Source organism: Salvelinus sp. IW2-2015, linkage group LG28, assembly GCF_002910315.2.
Source record: "Salvelinus sp. IW2-2015 linkage group LG28, ASM291031v2, whole genome shotgun sequence".
Classification (NCBI taxonomy): domain Eukaryota; kingdom Metazoa; phylum Chordata; class Actinopteri; order Salmoniformes; family Salmonidae; genus Salvelinus; species Salvelinus sp. IW2-2015.
The window spans coordinates 2,151,029-2,162,526 of record NC_036868.1 but is presented as its reverse complement, the minus strand read 5'-3'; the positions used below and the strand labels follow the sequence as shown (position 1 = coordinate 2,162,526).

The 11,498-nt window shown below is 41.4% G+C and overlaps 1 protein-coding gene across 1 annotated transcript in view; it reads right to left on the bottom strand.

Annotated features, from left to right (window-relative positions):
* The window catches only part of LOC111954011 (cytoglobin-2), an 18,566-nt gene extending 7,412 nt beyond the window's left edge, over positions 1-11,154 (bottom strand). The window contains exon 1 of the mRNA XM_023973501.2: positions 10,835-11,154. Coding sequence (XP_023829269.2) covers positions 10,835-10,995 — 161 coding nt within the window. The 5' untranslated portion in view covers positions 10,996-11,154. The remainder of the gene's footprint in view (positions 1-10,834) is intronic.
* Positions 11,155-11,498: the final 344 nt, after the last annotated feature.

Genomic DNA, 11,498 nt, shown 5'->3' with positions numbered 1-11,498 from the left:
ACCACTGTTGTGTCGTCGGCAAACTTGATGATGTTGTTGGAGTCGTGCCTGGCCATGCAGTCATGAGTGAACAAGGAGTACAGGAGGGGACTGAGCACGCACCCCTGAGGGGCCCCATGTTGAGGATCAGTGTGGCGGATGTGTTGTTACCTACCCTTACCACCTGGGGGCGGCCCGTCAGGAAGTCCAGGATCCAGTTGCAGAGGGAGGTGTTTAGTCCCAGAGTACTTAGCTTAGTGATGAGCTTTGAGGGCACTATGGTGTTGAACGCTGAGCTGTAGTCAATGAATAGCATTCTCACATAGGTGTTCCTTTTGTCCAGGTGTGAAAGGCAGAGTTGAGTGCAATAGAGATTGCATCATCTGTGGATCTGTTGGGGCGGTATGGAAATTGGAGTGGGTCTAGGATTTCTGGGATAATGGTGTTGATGTGAGCCATGACCAGCCTTTCAAAGCACTTCATGGCTACAGACGTGAGTGCTACGGGTTGGTAGTCATTTAGGTAGGTTACCTTAGTGTTCATGGGCACAGGGACTAGTCATACAAGACTGTCAAAGTAACCCTCCGCCCCCTATAACATTGATTAATCACATCAATTTAAATTTGGTTATGGGGTTGGATACACTTGTCGATGGTTTTGGGAGGAAACGTCCGCCACAAACCTCATTATTAACCTGCACTTTTTTATTGTAGCTCAAACTCAAATGTAGCCTGGTCCAAGACTGGCCCTCAGTCTAGTTAAAATGTATTTCATATGGCAATTCATGGTCTTTATATTATACATCTAATATTAAACACATTTTCTTTTAATAACAAAGAAATGCTCCAAATAGTGTGATCCTATATGCACACAATGTTGTTTGAAACACCAAATGGGCCAAAATGACACCCTCTTTTTTTTTTTTGCCCTCGTCGTTTACAATTATTGGAGCTTCTGAATGACATTTCTCAGCATGAACTTGACCCTACACAATCTTTCCATTCTCCTTAAACTAGAATAGGCCTGATTGTGCTGAAGAAAAGGCCCTTGGGTAAATCTTCTCTCATTATAGAGAAGCCCTGCTGTGCTGCGCTGTGAGGGCTGAAGCTATAAAGGCCATGGTGGGCTTACCACCACCTTTCCTCTGCTAATGAACTCAAGCACGCCCTTCAGACCAAGCACGTCCTTCACACCAAGCATGCATGGAGTCACATTTGTTTGGTTACAAGATTCTATGGATGCGTAACAAATGGCACTCTATTCCCTACATAGCGCACTACTTTTGACAAATGGGGCTCTGGTCCCTATAGGTAATAGGTCGCCATTTGGAACGCAGCCTAGGTGACTCGTCCAGAGTTTCGTCTCATGATGATGGTAGAAGATCAGTTTAAGGTAAAAACAGATTGTTTCAAGTTCCTATTTTCCACCTTTTTCCACAGACCTATTTATTTAAGTGTATTGATCTTCTGTATATGTTTTCTTCCCAGCCAGCAGTTTTTGGTAGGCAGAGTAACTATTGATTACATTAAGGGTGGCATTTGTCTTTGGTGATATAATGACAATAGATGAAGCGAGGACCTTGGCTTGTCATGAATGAGTGATGAAGCTTAGTGCCTTGCTCTAAGTGATCTCCTCATACACCCTGTATCTAAGTCGTGGTATTTCTGAGGACCTCTTTCTATGTTTGCAGCACTGTCAAAGAGTTTGTTACATCACTTCTGTTTGATCAGCATCACACTGTGTGTACGTCGGAACTCAATTACCCAGTAACCCCTCCTTTTTCCATTTTCGCAAACCCTTTGCAAGTACTCAATATTTCCTCCACTGCCTGTCTGGTAACTCTGGCTTCGGTAGATATCCAGGCTAACACCTCTCTTTTACCCGCTTTTAGCTTAACACAATAAAGCACAACTTTGCCATTGTTCACTTTTCAGCTTGAGAGAAAGTGTCATATCCAGTTTTCACTTTGTCATGCATTGATGTAAATGGAAGACTTAAGTGAAACTTTGACTTTCACATATAGCCCATGTTACTTTTGGTTACCCATCTTTGATTGGCTTCACAGATTACTTTTTGGGGGAGGAGAAGGAGGTGGTGTGAAAGTTGATAAGAGTTAGGCACATCGCAGGTAAAGTTAGTTACGCCAAGTGGAAAAATAGAAGGCAGCAAAAGCAGCTGGTATTCTGTCCCTGGCTGCAGGAAATAGGGTACCAAATTTCACTGTTTTCTCCCGATAAAAGATACGGAGAGATGCATAAGATAGATGGTTAGTTGCAATTCAAAGTGGTAAATATGATGTATATAGTCCTGCAGCCAACCTTACATCGCCTGTGTGTGTGTAGCAAGCACTTCAGTGACGATGCATAGGAACGAGATCATCTGAAATGATGGGGACAGAAAAGCGCTGGATGTTAAGATACAGCTGTTACTACTGTATTTCCATGGACTGGATCTGGCACAGTGCCAAAACAAAGGCGCGCGCTTGAGAAGAGAAAGCGACAAAGCAAGCTTAGCCTGATCCTTGAAGTTCGAGGTGTTCTTGTAGACATATAGGCCTAAGTGATCTACAGGTTAGCGTATGTGCCCTATCTATTTATGACAGGGGGGTTGAGGAGACAATAGACATTGTGTCACCTTACATTGCAGAATAGAATATCCAAAAACCATTGTGATAAATAAACATAGGCTATATATGTAGTGTTTTGGGCTAATGTGAACACTGACCAAAACATTAGAAACAACTGCCCTTTCCATGACGTAGACTAACCAGCTGAAAGCTATGATCCCTTATTGATGTCACTTGTTAAATCCACTTCAATCAGTGTAGATGAAGGGGAGGAGACAGGTTGGTGGCACCTTAATTGGGGTGGACGGGCTCGTGGTAATGGCTGGAGCGGAATCAGTGGAATGGTGTCAAATACATTAAACACGTGGTTTCCATGTGTTTGATGCCATTCCATTTGCTCCGTTCCGGAAATGATTATCAGCTGTTCTCCCGTCAGCAACCTCCTGTGAGATGATGTACTGTATGTATGCCATTCAGAGGGTGAATGGGCAATTCAAAAGATTGAAGTGCCTTTGAATGGGGGGATGGTAGTAGGTGCCAGGCGTACCGGTTTGAGTCTGTCAAGAACTGCAACGCTTCTGAGTTTTTCACACTCAATAGTTTCCTGTGTATGTCAAGAATGGTCCACCACCAAAAGGACACCTTGTAGAGTCCATGCCCTGACGAATTGAAGCTGTTCTGAGGGCAAAAGGGGGTGCAACTCAATGTTAGGAAGGTGTTCCTAATGTTTTGTACACTCAGTGTAAACCCAGTAATGCTCATAGAGGTTTATGGTATACTCAATATATTCAATAAAGTAAAGTTGAGCTATTTACTCATTGGATAGCTGTCCATTTAGCCCAGGGTTGCATCTTCAATTAGTTTATGGAATACAGATTTTTCTTATTCTTCAGGACACCAGAGTTTATGTGGGCAGAAAAATCCCCTGTGCTTGCAAAACCAAACTAACTGCTCCTCGTCATTATGTTGCTCCATTTCTGTAAGAATTGTAGTAACGTATTCGAATTCTCTGCAGCACAAACATTCATCTGTCGGCATTGGAGTGCAACTGCCACAGCTGCACCACCAGTCTGTGTTGATCCTGGGGATGGGTTGGGGCTGTGGTCCAGCTGCTGCTGCGGCTTCCATGCCTAGAGCGGCCTCAATTTGCCTCAATTCTTGGTCTGAATACTCAGGCTCAAATAAATACGGTTCGACGATAACTTCGGAGCCCCTCCAGTAGTTTTCTTCATCACTCGCGAGTATTTCGTCGTCAGACATGTTTGTAGGTTGTTGTTTACTTTGTATAACTAATGGGTAACGCTGTCTTCACATCTCTGCTGAAAAAGAGTTACATCTGTGAATAAGGGAAGAACGTGCCATTTCTACATAGCAGGGATTCCCCCGAGAGGGCCCATGTGCAGTTATTACCCATCTCCACGACTGCGGCATTCGGCTACATAAAATAAGAATATTTCCAACAATGTTCCGGATTTCAGAGATACAGCAATTTAAACCTAGCTTATTTTTCAGCTGAAAACCGGATGTGGGAACTCCGCCCAGGAGTTTCTCTTATGACTGCTACGTTTGGTTATAAATTCACTGGCAACAAAGCAGAGCGAGGCCTGCATCCAGCGACGTCACAAGTCACGTGAGACGTGACCCGTTTTTGCATCTGTTTTCGTACAGCACTACAGGGAGAGAGGAAGAGAGGGCAAACTCCACTGAACTAGTTTCAATTTATTGAATCACTTGGGATTTTCTGGATTTTGGGTAAACCTTCCCTTTAAAAACTTTTCTAGGATAGGGGGCAGCATTTTCACTTTTGGATAAATAGCGTGCCCAATTTCAACTTCCTTCTACTCATCCCCAGAATATAAGATATGCATATTATTAGTAGATTTGGATAGAAAACACTCTGAAGTTTCTAAAACTGTTTGAATCATGTCTATGAGTATAACAGAACTTATGTAGCAGGCAAAACCCCGAGGACTAACCATTCAGATTTTTTTTTTGAGGTCACTGTCTGTTCAATGAGTTTTCATTGGGATACTAGATTTCTAAGGGACTTGTTTGCAGTTCCTACCACTTCCACTGGATGTCACCAGTCTTTGGAAATTGGTTGAGGTTATTCCTTTGTGCAATGAAGAAGTACGGCCATCTTGAATCAGTGTAACGTTATGTGTACTGTTTTGCGCAAGACTATAAAAGTAGCATTAGTTTGTTGTCCTCCTGTATTGAAAACAGATAGACCCGTCTTCAATTTGATCGATTATTAACGTTTAAAAATACCTAAAGTTGTATTACAAAAGTAGTTTGAAATGTTTTGGCAAAGTTTACACGTAACTTTTGAGATATTTTGTAGTGATGTTGCGCAAATTGGAAGCTGTTTTTTTCTGGATCAAACGCGCCAAATAAATGGACATTTTGGATATATATGGACGGAATTAATTGAACAAAAGGACCATTTGTGATGTTTATGGGACATATTGGAGTGCCAACAAAAAAAGCTTGTCAAAGGTAAGGCATGATTTATATTTTATTTCTGCGTTTTGTGTTGCGCCTGCAGGGTTGAAATATGCTACACTCTCTTTGTTTACTGTTGTGCTATCATCAGATAATAGCATCTTATGCTTTCGCCGAAAAGCCTTTTTGAAATCTGACATGTTGGCTGGATTCACAACGAGTGTAGCTTTAATTTGGTATCTTACATGTGTGATTTAATGAAAGTTTGATTTTTATATCATTTTATTTGAATTTGGCGCTCTGCATTTTCCCTGGATTTTGGCCAAGTGGGACGCAATCGTCCCACATATCCCAGAGAGGTTTTAACAGTGTTTTTTATTCACACCTGTTTTGGTGTCCCTATGAAGAATTGACTTAAAACCACACTGGGAGTCTCACTTTGAGTTGCTAAATTTGATTCCTATTATATCTAAGACTAGAACGGTAAGTCATTTTGAATCTTCAATACATCCCCTATACTGTCTGATATCAATGGATATCAGTACTTTTCAAAGTTTGAGAAATGGGAATTCTCAAAAAAGCCAAAGCCATTTTTTCCACTTCGCCCTCTCACTCATAATATTGTCCAATGTACCACATCTCAAGACAGTAGCCGAAATGACAGTCTTGCTGTGCCGCATCTTGTCAGTGGCAACCCACCAACCAACCAATCTTTCAAGCTGCAATCTCTCGCCTCATAAAACGTCCAATTCTAACCCTCAACCTTCTGCAGTACACCTCTACCCCTCTACAGAATCCAGTATACACAAAACACCACAACCCCCAATGTGTGGATGGATGGCTGTGTGATGTATAGCATGACACTTACCTATGGGTACATCACCCTGGTGCCAAAACAGGCAGTGGCGGCAGGCCCCATGCCACAGCTGACAGCTCGGTCCACAGACAGAGCCCATTAAAAGGCCTAACTGATATGGCGAGGGCCACTGATAAATAGCCTGTTAAAGCCTTATCAGCACAGCCTTCGTGTTTGGGGTTTAAATGGGCCTCAGAAGAAGTTTATTGGTTGCATTCCCTGTCCCTTTTTGCATTGATTGACTCATTAAGAACAGACAGACTATATCCTGAATGGCACCCTCGTCCAGACATAGTGCACTACTTTTGTCCAGAGCACTTTATAAAGAATAGGGTGCCATTTGGGATACAGACAGACCTATGGTAAATGCTGAAAGGTAGAGAAAAGGGAGTGAAGGTTTGCATATCAATGTTTGTTTTTTTTAAAGAGGGGGAGTGAGTTAGTTCTATTTTTAGTGGTACTTCAGTAGGGAGGGAGGTAGATTTTGGTTTGAGGATTGAAATTGGTAGTTTTATGAAGACAGAGATCGTGGTTTAAAATGATAGGTTGGTTGCCACTGACAACGTGACAGTGTAATACAGTCTAGAGATTTGCATTGTGATGTTGGACTTTGTCATCAAATATTTTGAAACGGACAACATGAATGAGAATGTATATAGATTTTAAATCTACTTGTTTAATTGGATTAAAGGAAGGGAGATTTATCTGTATAAATGTCAAACCAGTAAACCAAAAAATGCACTTGATTTGCTAAACTTTTATAAACCATAATGTATCTCAGATAAGGAGTGCTGATCCAGGATCAGGTCCCTGCTGTCCATGTGATCTTATTCATTATGATCAAAAAGTTCTAATGGATCCTAGATCATCAGTCTACCCTGAGAAGCTTTATGAATATGGGCCCAGGAAAAATCAGAAGGCAGCCACCAATTATTTGATTAGAATGTATTTTGATGCTTGCTTTTTGCCCCTGGCTCCTGCAATAAACAATATATTTTTGAATTTTTTCCATCATAACTGAAGATAATATTTGCATACCCTGAGCTATTGTAAACAGGCACCTACTGTAGGTATTTTAACATAGGGCACATAGGTCTTGGTAGAGAGGTAAAGGACACATAAAAAATTGCTTTAAGCATTTCACTGTAAGATCTACACCTGTTGTATTCAGCGCATGTCACAAATAGCTTAATTTAAAACAAAATCAAATGTTAACACCAATGGGATGCCACCAGTTAGACAGTGATTTTTTGACAACAAGACACTAGAACCATCTGAATATCACATTGGACCACAGGCCAGAAGTCAATGACCATGGTCAATTTTAACAGGGGCTGGGCAGTGGAGCATAGTAAAAATAAAATTGTATGTTGCCTTCAAGTTCTATTTTCAAATGTCCTCAGTGACAGCTAAAATATATATTTGTTTATCTACATTACATGACCAAATGTATGTGGACACCTGCTCGTTGACCATCTCATTCCAAAATCATGGGCATTAATATGGAGTTGATCCCCACTTTGCTGCTATAACAGCCTCTACTCTTCTGGGAAGGCTTTCCACTAGATGTTGGAACATTGCTGCAGGGAATTGCTTCCATTCAGCCACAAGAGTATTAGTGAGGTCAGGCACTGATGTTGGGCGATTAAGCCTGTCTCGCAGTCGGTGTTTCAATTCATCCCAAAGGTGTTTGATGGGGTTGAGGTCAGGGCTCTCTGCAGGCTAGTCAAGTTCTTCCACACTGATCTCGACAAACCATTTGTTTATGAACCTCGCTTTGTGCACGGGGGCATTGTCATGCTGAAACAGGAAAGGGCCTTCCCTAAACTTGCCACAAAGTTGGAAGCACAGAATCGTCTAGAATGTCATTGTATGCTGTAGCATTAAGATTTTTCTTCACTGGAACTAAGGGGCCTGAACCATGAAAAACAGCCCCAGACCACTGTTCCTCCTCCACCAGTTGGCACTATGCATTGGGGCAGGTAGTGTTCTCCTGGCATCCGCCAAACCCAGATTGGTCCGTCAGACTGCCAGATGGTGATGCATGATTCATCACTCCAGAGAACACATCTCCACTGCTCCAGAGTCCAATTGTGGCAAGCTTTACACCACTCCAGCCGACGCTTGGCTTTGAGCATGGTGATCTTAGGCTTGTGTGCGGCTGCTCGGCCATGGAAACCCATTTCATGAAGCGACGAACAGTTCTTGTGCTGACGTTGTTTCCAGAGGCAGTTTGGAACTCGGTAGTAAGTGTTGCAACCTAGGACAGAAGATTTGTACGCGCTTCAGCACTAGGCGGTCCCATTCTGTGAGCTTGTGTAGCCTACCGCAGCTGAGCTGTTGTTGCTCCTAGACATTACACTTCACAATAACAGCACTTACAGTTGACCGGGGCAGCTCTAGCAGAGCAGAAATTTTACGAACTGACTTGTTGGAAAGATGGCATCCTATGACGGTGCAACGTTGAAAATAACTTAGCTCTTCAGTGAGGCCATTCTACTGCCAATGTTTGTCTATGGAGATTGCATGGCTGTGTGCTCGATTTTAGACACCTGTCAGCAACGGGTGTGGCTGAAATAGCCAAATCCACTAATTTGAGGGGGTGTCCATTTACTTTTGGCTATGTAGAGTAAATATTTTTTTTAATTACAACAACAATACAATACAATAAAAAAAGACAATACGAATGGCTGCTACCATCAGCGGTTGCTCTTGCCCCCACCCGCCCCGAGACGCTGGCGAGTGCACCAATAACCACCAGAACCAGCACACACACCGCTCACAGCGTGAAAACAAAACACACATAACTAAACACAAAACATACAATCATCACATCTCCACCCTCACCCCTGATTGGAGGACCTCAAAAATGTATACTGTGGATGTGTATGTATTTATTCCAACATTCATTAATTGCAACCATCAGACAGCTACAGATCAACCTATCTTTCCCAGTAAATCATCATCATTCTACCATTTATTCCTGCAATACATCCCTACATTCTCTCATGGTGTGTCACGAAGGACTTGAACCTCCCCATCTGCAACATTTCTGACCAAATGTCCCCAAAAATAAATAAACATTTAACCTAACAGCACAATGAGGTTTCATGTTGACCGAGTGTGGTCCTTTAAATCCCCCAGCAATACAGTTTGCAGATCCAACGACACCCTGATATTATGAGATTTGTATTCATATTTATTTTGGATCCCCATTAGCTGCAGCCTTGGCAGCAGCTACTCTTCTTGTGGTCCGGCAAAATTTATGCTTATAATTTTTTTTAAACATAACAATACACTCATTACAGAATTCACAACACACTACACTAAGTGTGTGCCCTAAGGCCCATACTCCACTACCACATATCTACAACACAAAATCCATGTTTACATGTGTGTATGTTATCATGTGGGTATAGTGCGTATTATCATGTGTATGTGTGTTTACATAACAACCACTCCTGGACCTGACTCCAAAACCAAGCCACTGATGAACAGTACTGATTCTGTTTCCTTGTGGCAGTCTGCACCGGTCTGACTGTTCAATGCCCCATATACTGAGCATTCTTTTTGTAGCAAGAATTTTATATTCTAGTTTAAATTTAAAAGAAATGAAAGGGTCAATTGTTGTCTTACATATCAGTTTATAAACCCGATGCCAATCATGCCTTGTTATTGGGACATAAAAAAATCTGTTCCCAACTATCTCTTTATGCGGCATACACTCTTAGAAAAAAATATGCTATCTAGAACCTAAAAGGGTTCTTCGGCTGTCACCATAGGAGAACAATTTGAATAACCCTTTATGGTTCCGGGTAAAACGCTTTTGGTTTCAGGTAGAACTATTTTGGGTTCTATATAGAACCCTTTCCACAGAGGGTTCTACATGAAACTGAAAATGGTTCTACCTGGAACCAAAAAAGGGTCTACTATGGGTACAGCCGAAGAACCGTTTTGGAACCCTTTTTGGTTCTACCTGGAACCAAAAAGGGTTCTACTATGGGGACTATTTGTTCTATTTGGAACCCTTTTTTCTAAGACTGTAGGCCTAGTTGTCAAACCTTTTGACATTTTGACGTTAGTGAACATGATACATTTTATGATTTAGGCAATATTGGTCATTTTAAGCCATTTAAAATGTGTTAATGGTGGCAGACAAACTAGTTCATTTCTTTCTCTTGTAAGTAATTGCCTCTTCCATTTTTGTGGCAGAGGTGCGATGAGTTGGTTGTAATTTTGTATTGCGCATACATCTCCATACACCTTGATTAATTGCTTGTGTGACATCATTTTACGGTAGTTGTTTACAATGTCATTCATAAAGATGCTACCTTCGTTACACATTCGCTGCAACAAAATTGGTTTATCCTCTATCAGTACATTGGAGTTTAGCCATATATTTGCTGTAATATATATTTGAATTGTAGGAAACTCTGTATGGCTTAATTTAAGAAGGAGGATACTTTAAACAGAGTTCCATTGTCAATCCACTGGGAATAGACAGTTAAATATTAGTTTTGTGTTCGTTTAAAGGTTGTGTGGACATGGGAGACTATTTCTCTATCCATTTATTTCATTAGACAGGGCTATGGTTGAAAATTATGTAGGCTATATAAATATAGGTTATAGGCTTCTAACATGGAAAATGTGACCAAAACACAAACGTTTTTGGAGGGCGTTGTATTTCCATTGTATACGATCATATACAATCACTTGATTGAATTTTGACAAGGCTATACGTTCTATACAATCACCAGTGAAGTGACACATTTGCTGTGTCCACTCATGTTCATGACAAACAGTTCAATTACCTAGTAGAAGAGGGTTAGATTTCATGACTTGAATTAATCGAATCAATGTTTGACATTCGATTTAGTAATAGGGCTACGTTCATTTTGGCATGCTTTTAAATTCAGAATGACGCGTGCAATTTCTTAAAACCTATGGAACCCAATTCAGCCAGTAGGCTACAGTTAAAATGTACTCACCCAACAAACATAATAATGCCAACTTTCGCGATGTTCTCTTGGATGACTTTCCACGTCTCTTTGATTATCTCCCTGTGCTCGTCAGTTAGATGCACAATGGGAACATCGTCCATCACGTCCCCGACTTGTTTCGGTACCAAGCCTGATATTGCGCACCCCATCTCCGGCCCCAAAAAACTAAACAATGACAAACGCGTGAAAATACATTCAAATAAGTAGACACATTTTCAAATGATCACACTAAGTCGTGAAACCTCACATTTTACAGAAAGTATATGTTTTGCGCGTGGAGGGTCCTTGATCATGGATTGAGTCGACTATCTGCGCGTCAGGCAGAACGCACTGACGACTGTCAAACAGAGTTCTGGAGATGTATGTAGGCTATAGACTATTGGCGCCGATGGGAGGGAATATCATTAACTCTTTTGCTGCGCCATCCAACTCTTAGCCTACTAAAGACCCTCCATTTACTACAGGCCTACTTGAACTTGAAATATAATGACCCAAATAACTCATAAAAGCAGGTATGTAAATGAGAGCTGAGTGTTTTTATTGTTTGTTCCACACAGCTCTTTTGAAAAACATTTTATTAATTTGTGTAGTGAGGTGCAAAATCACTCAAAACGGTACAATGGTAGACACACACACACGCAGTCTTGTATAA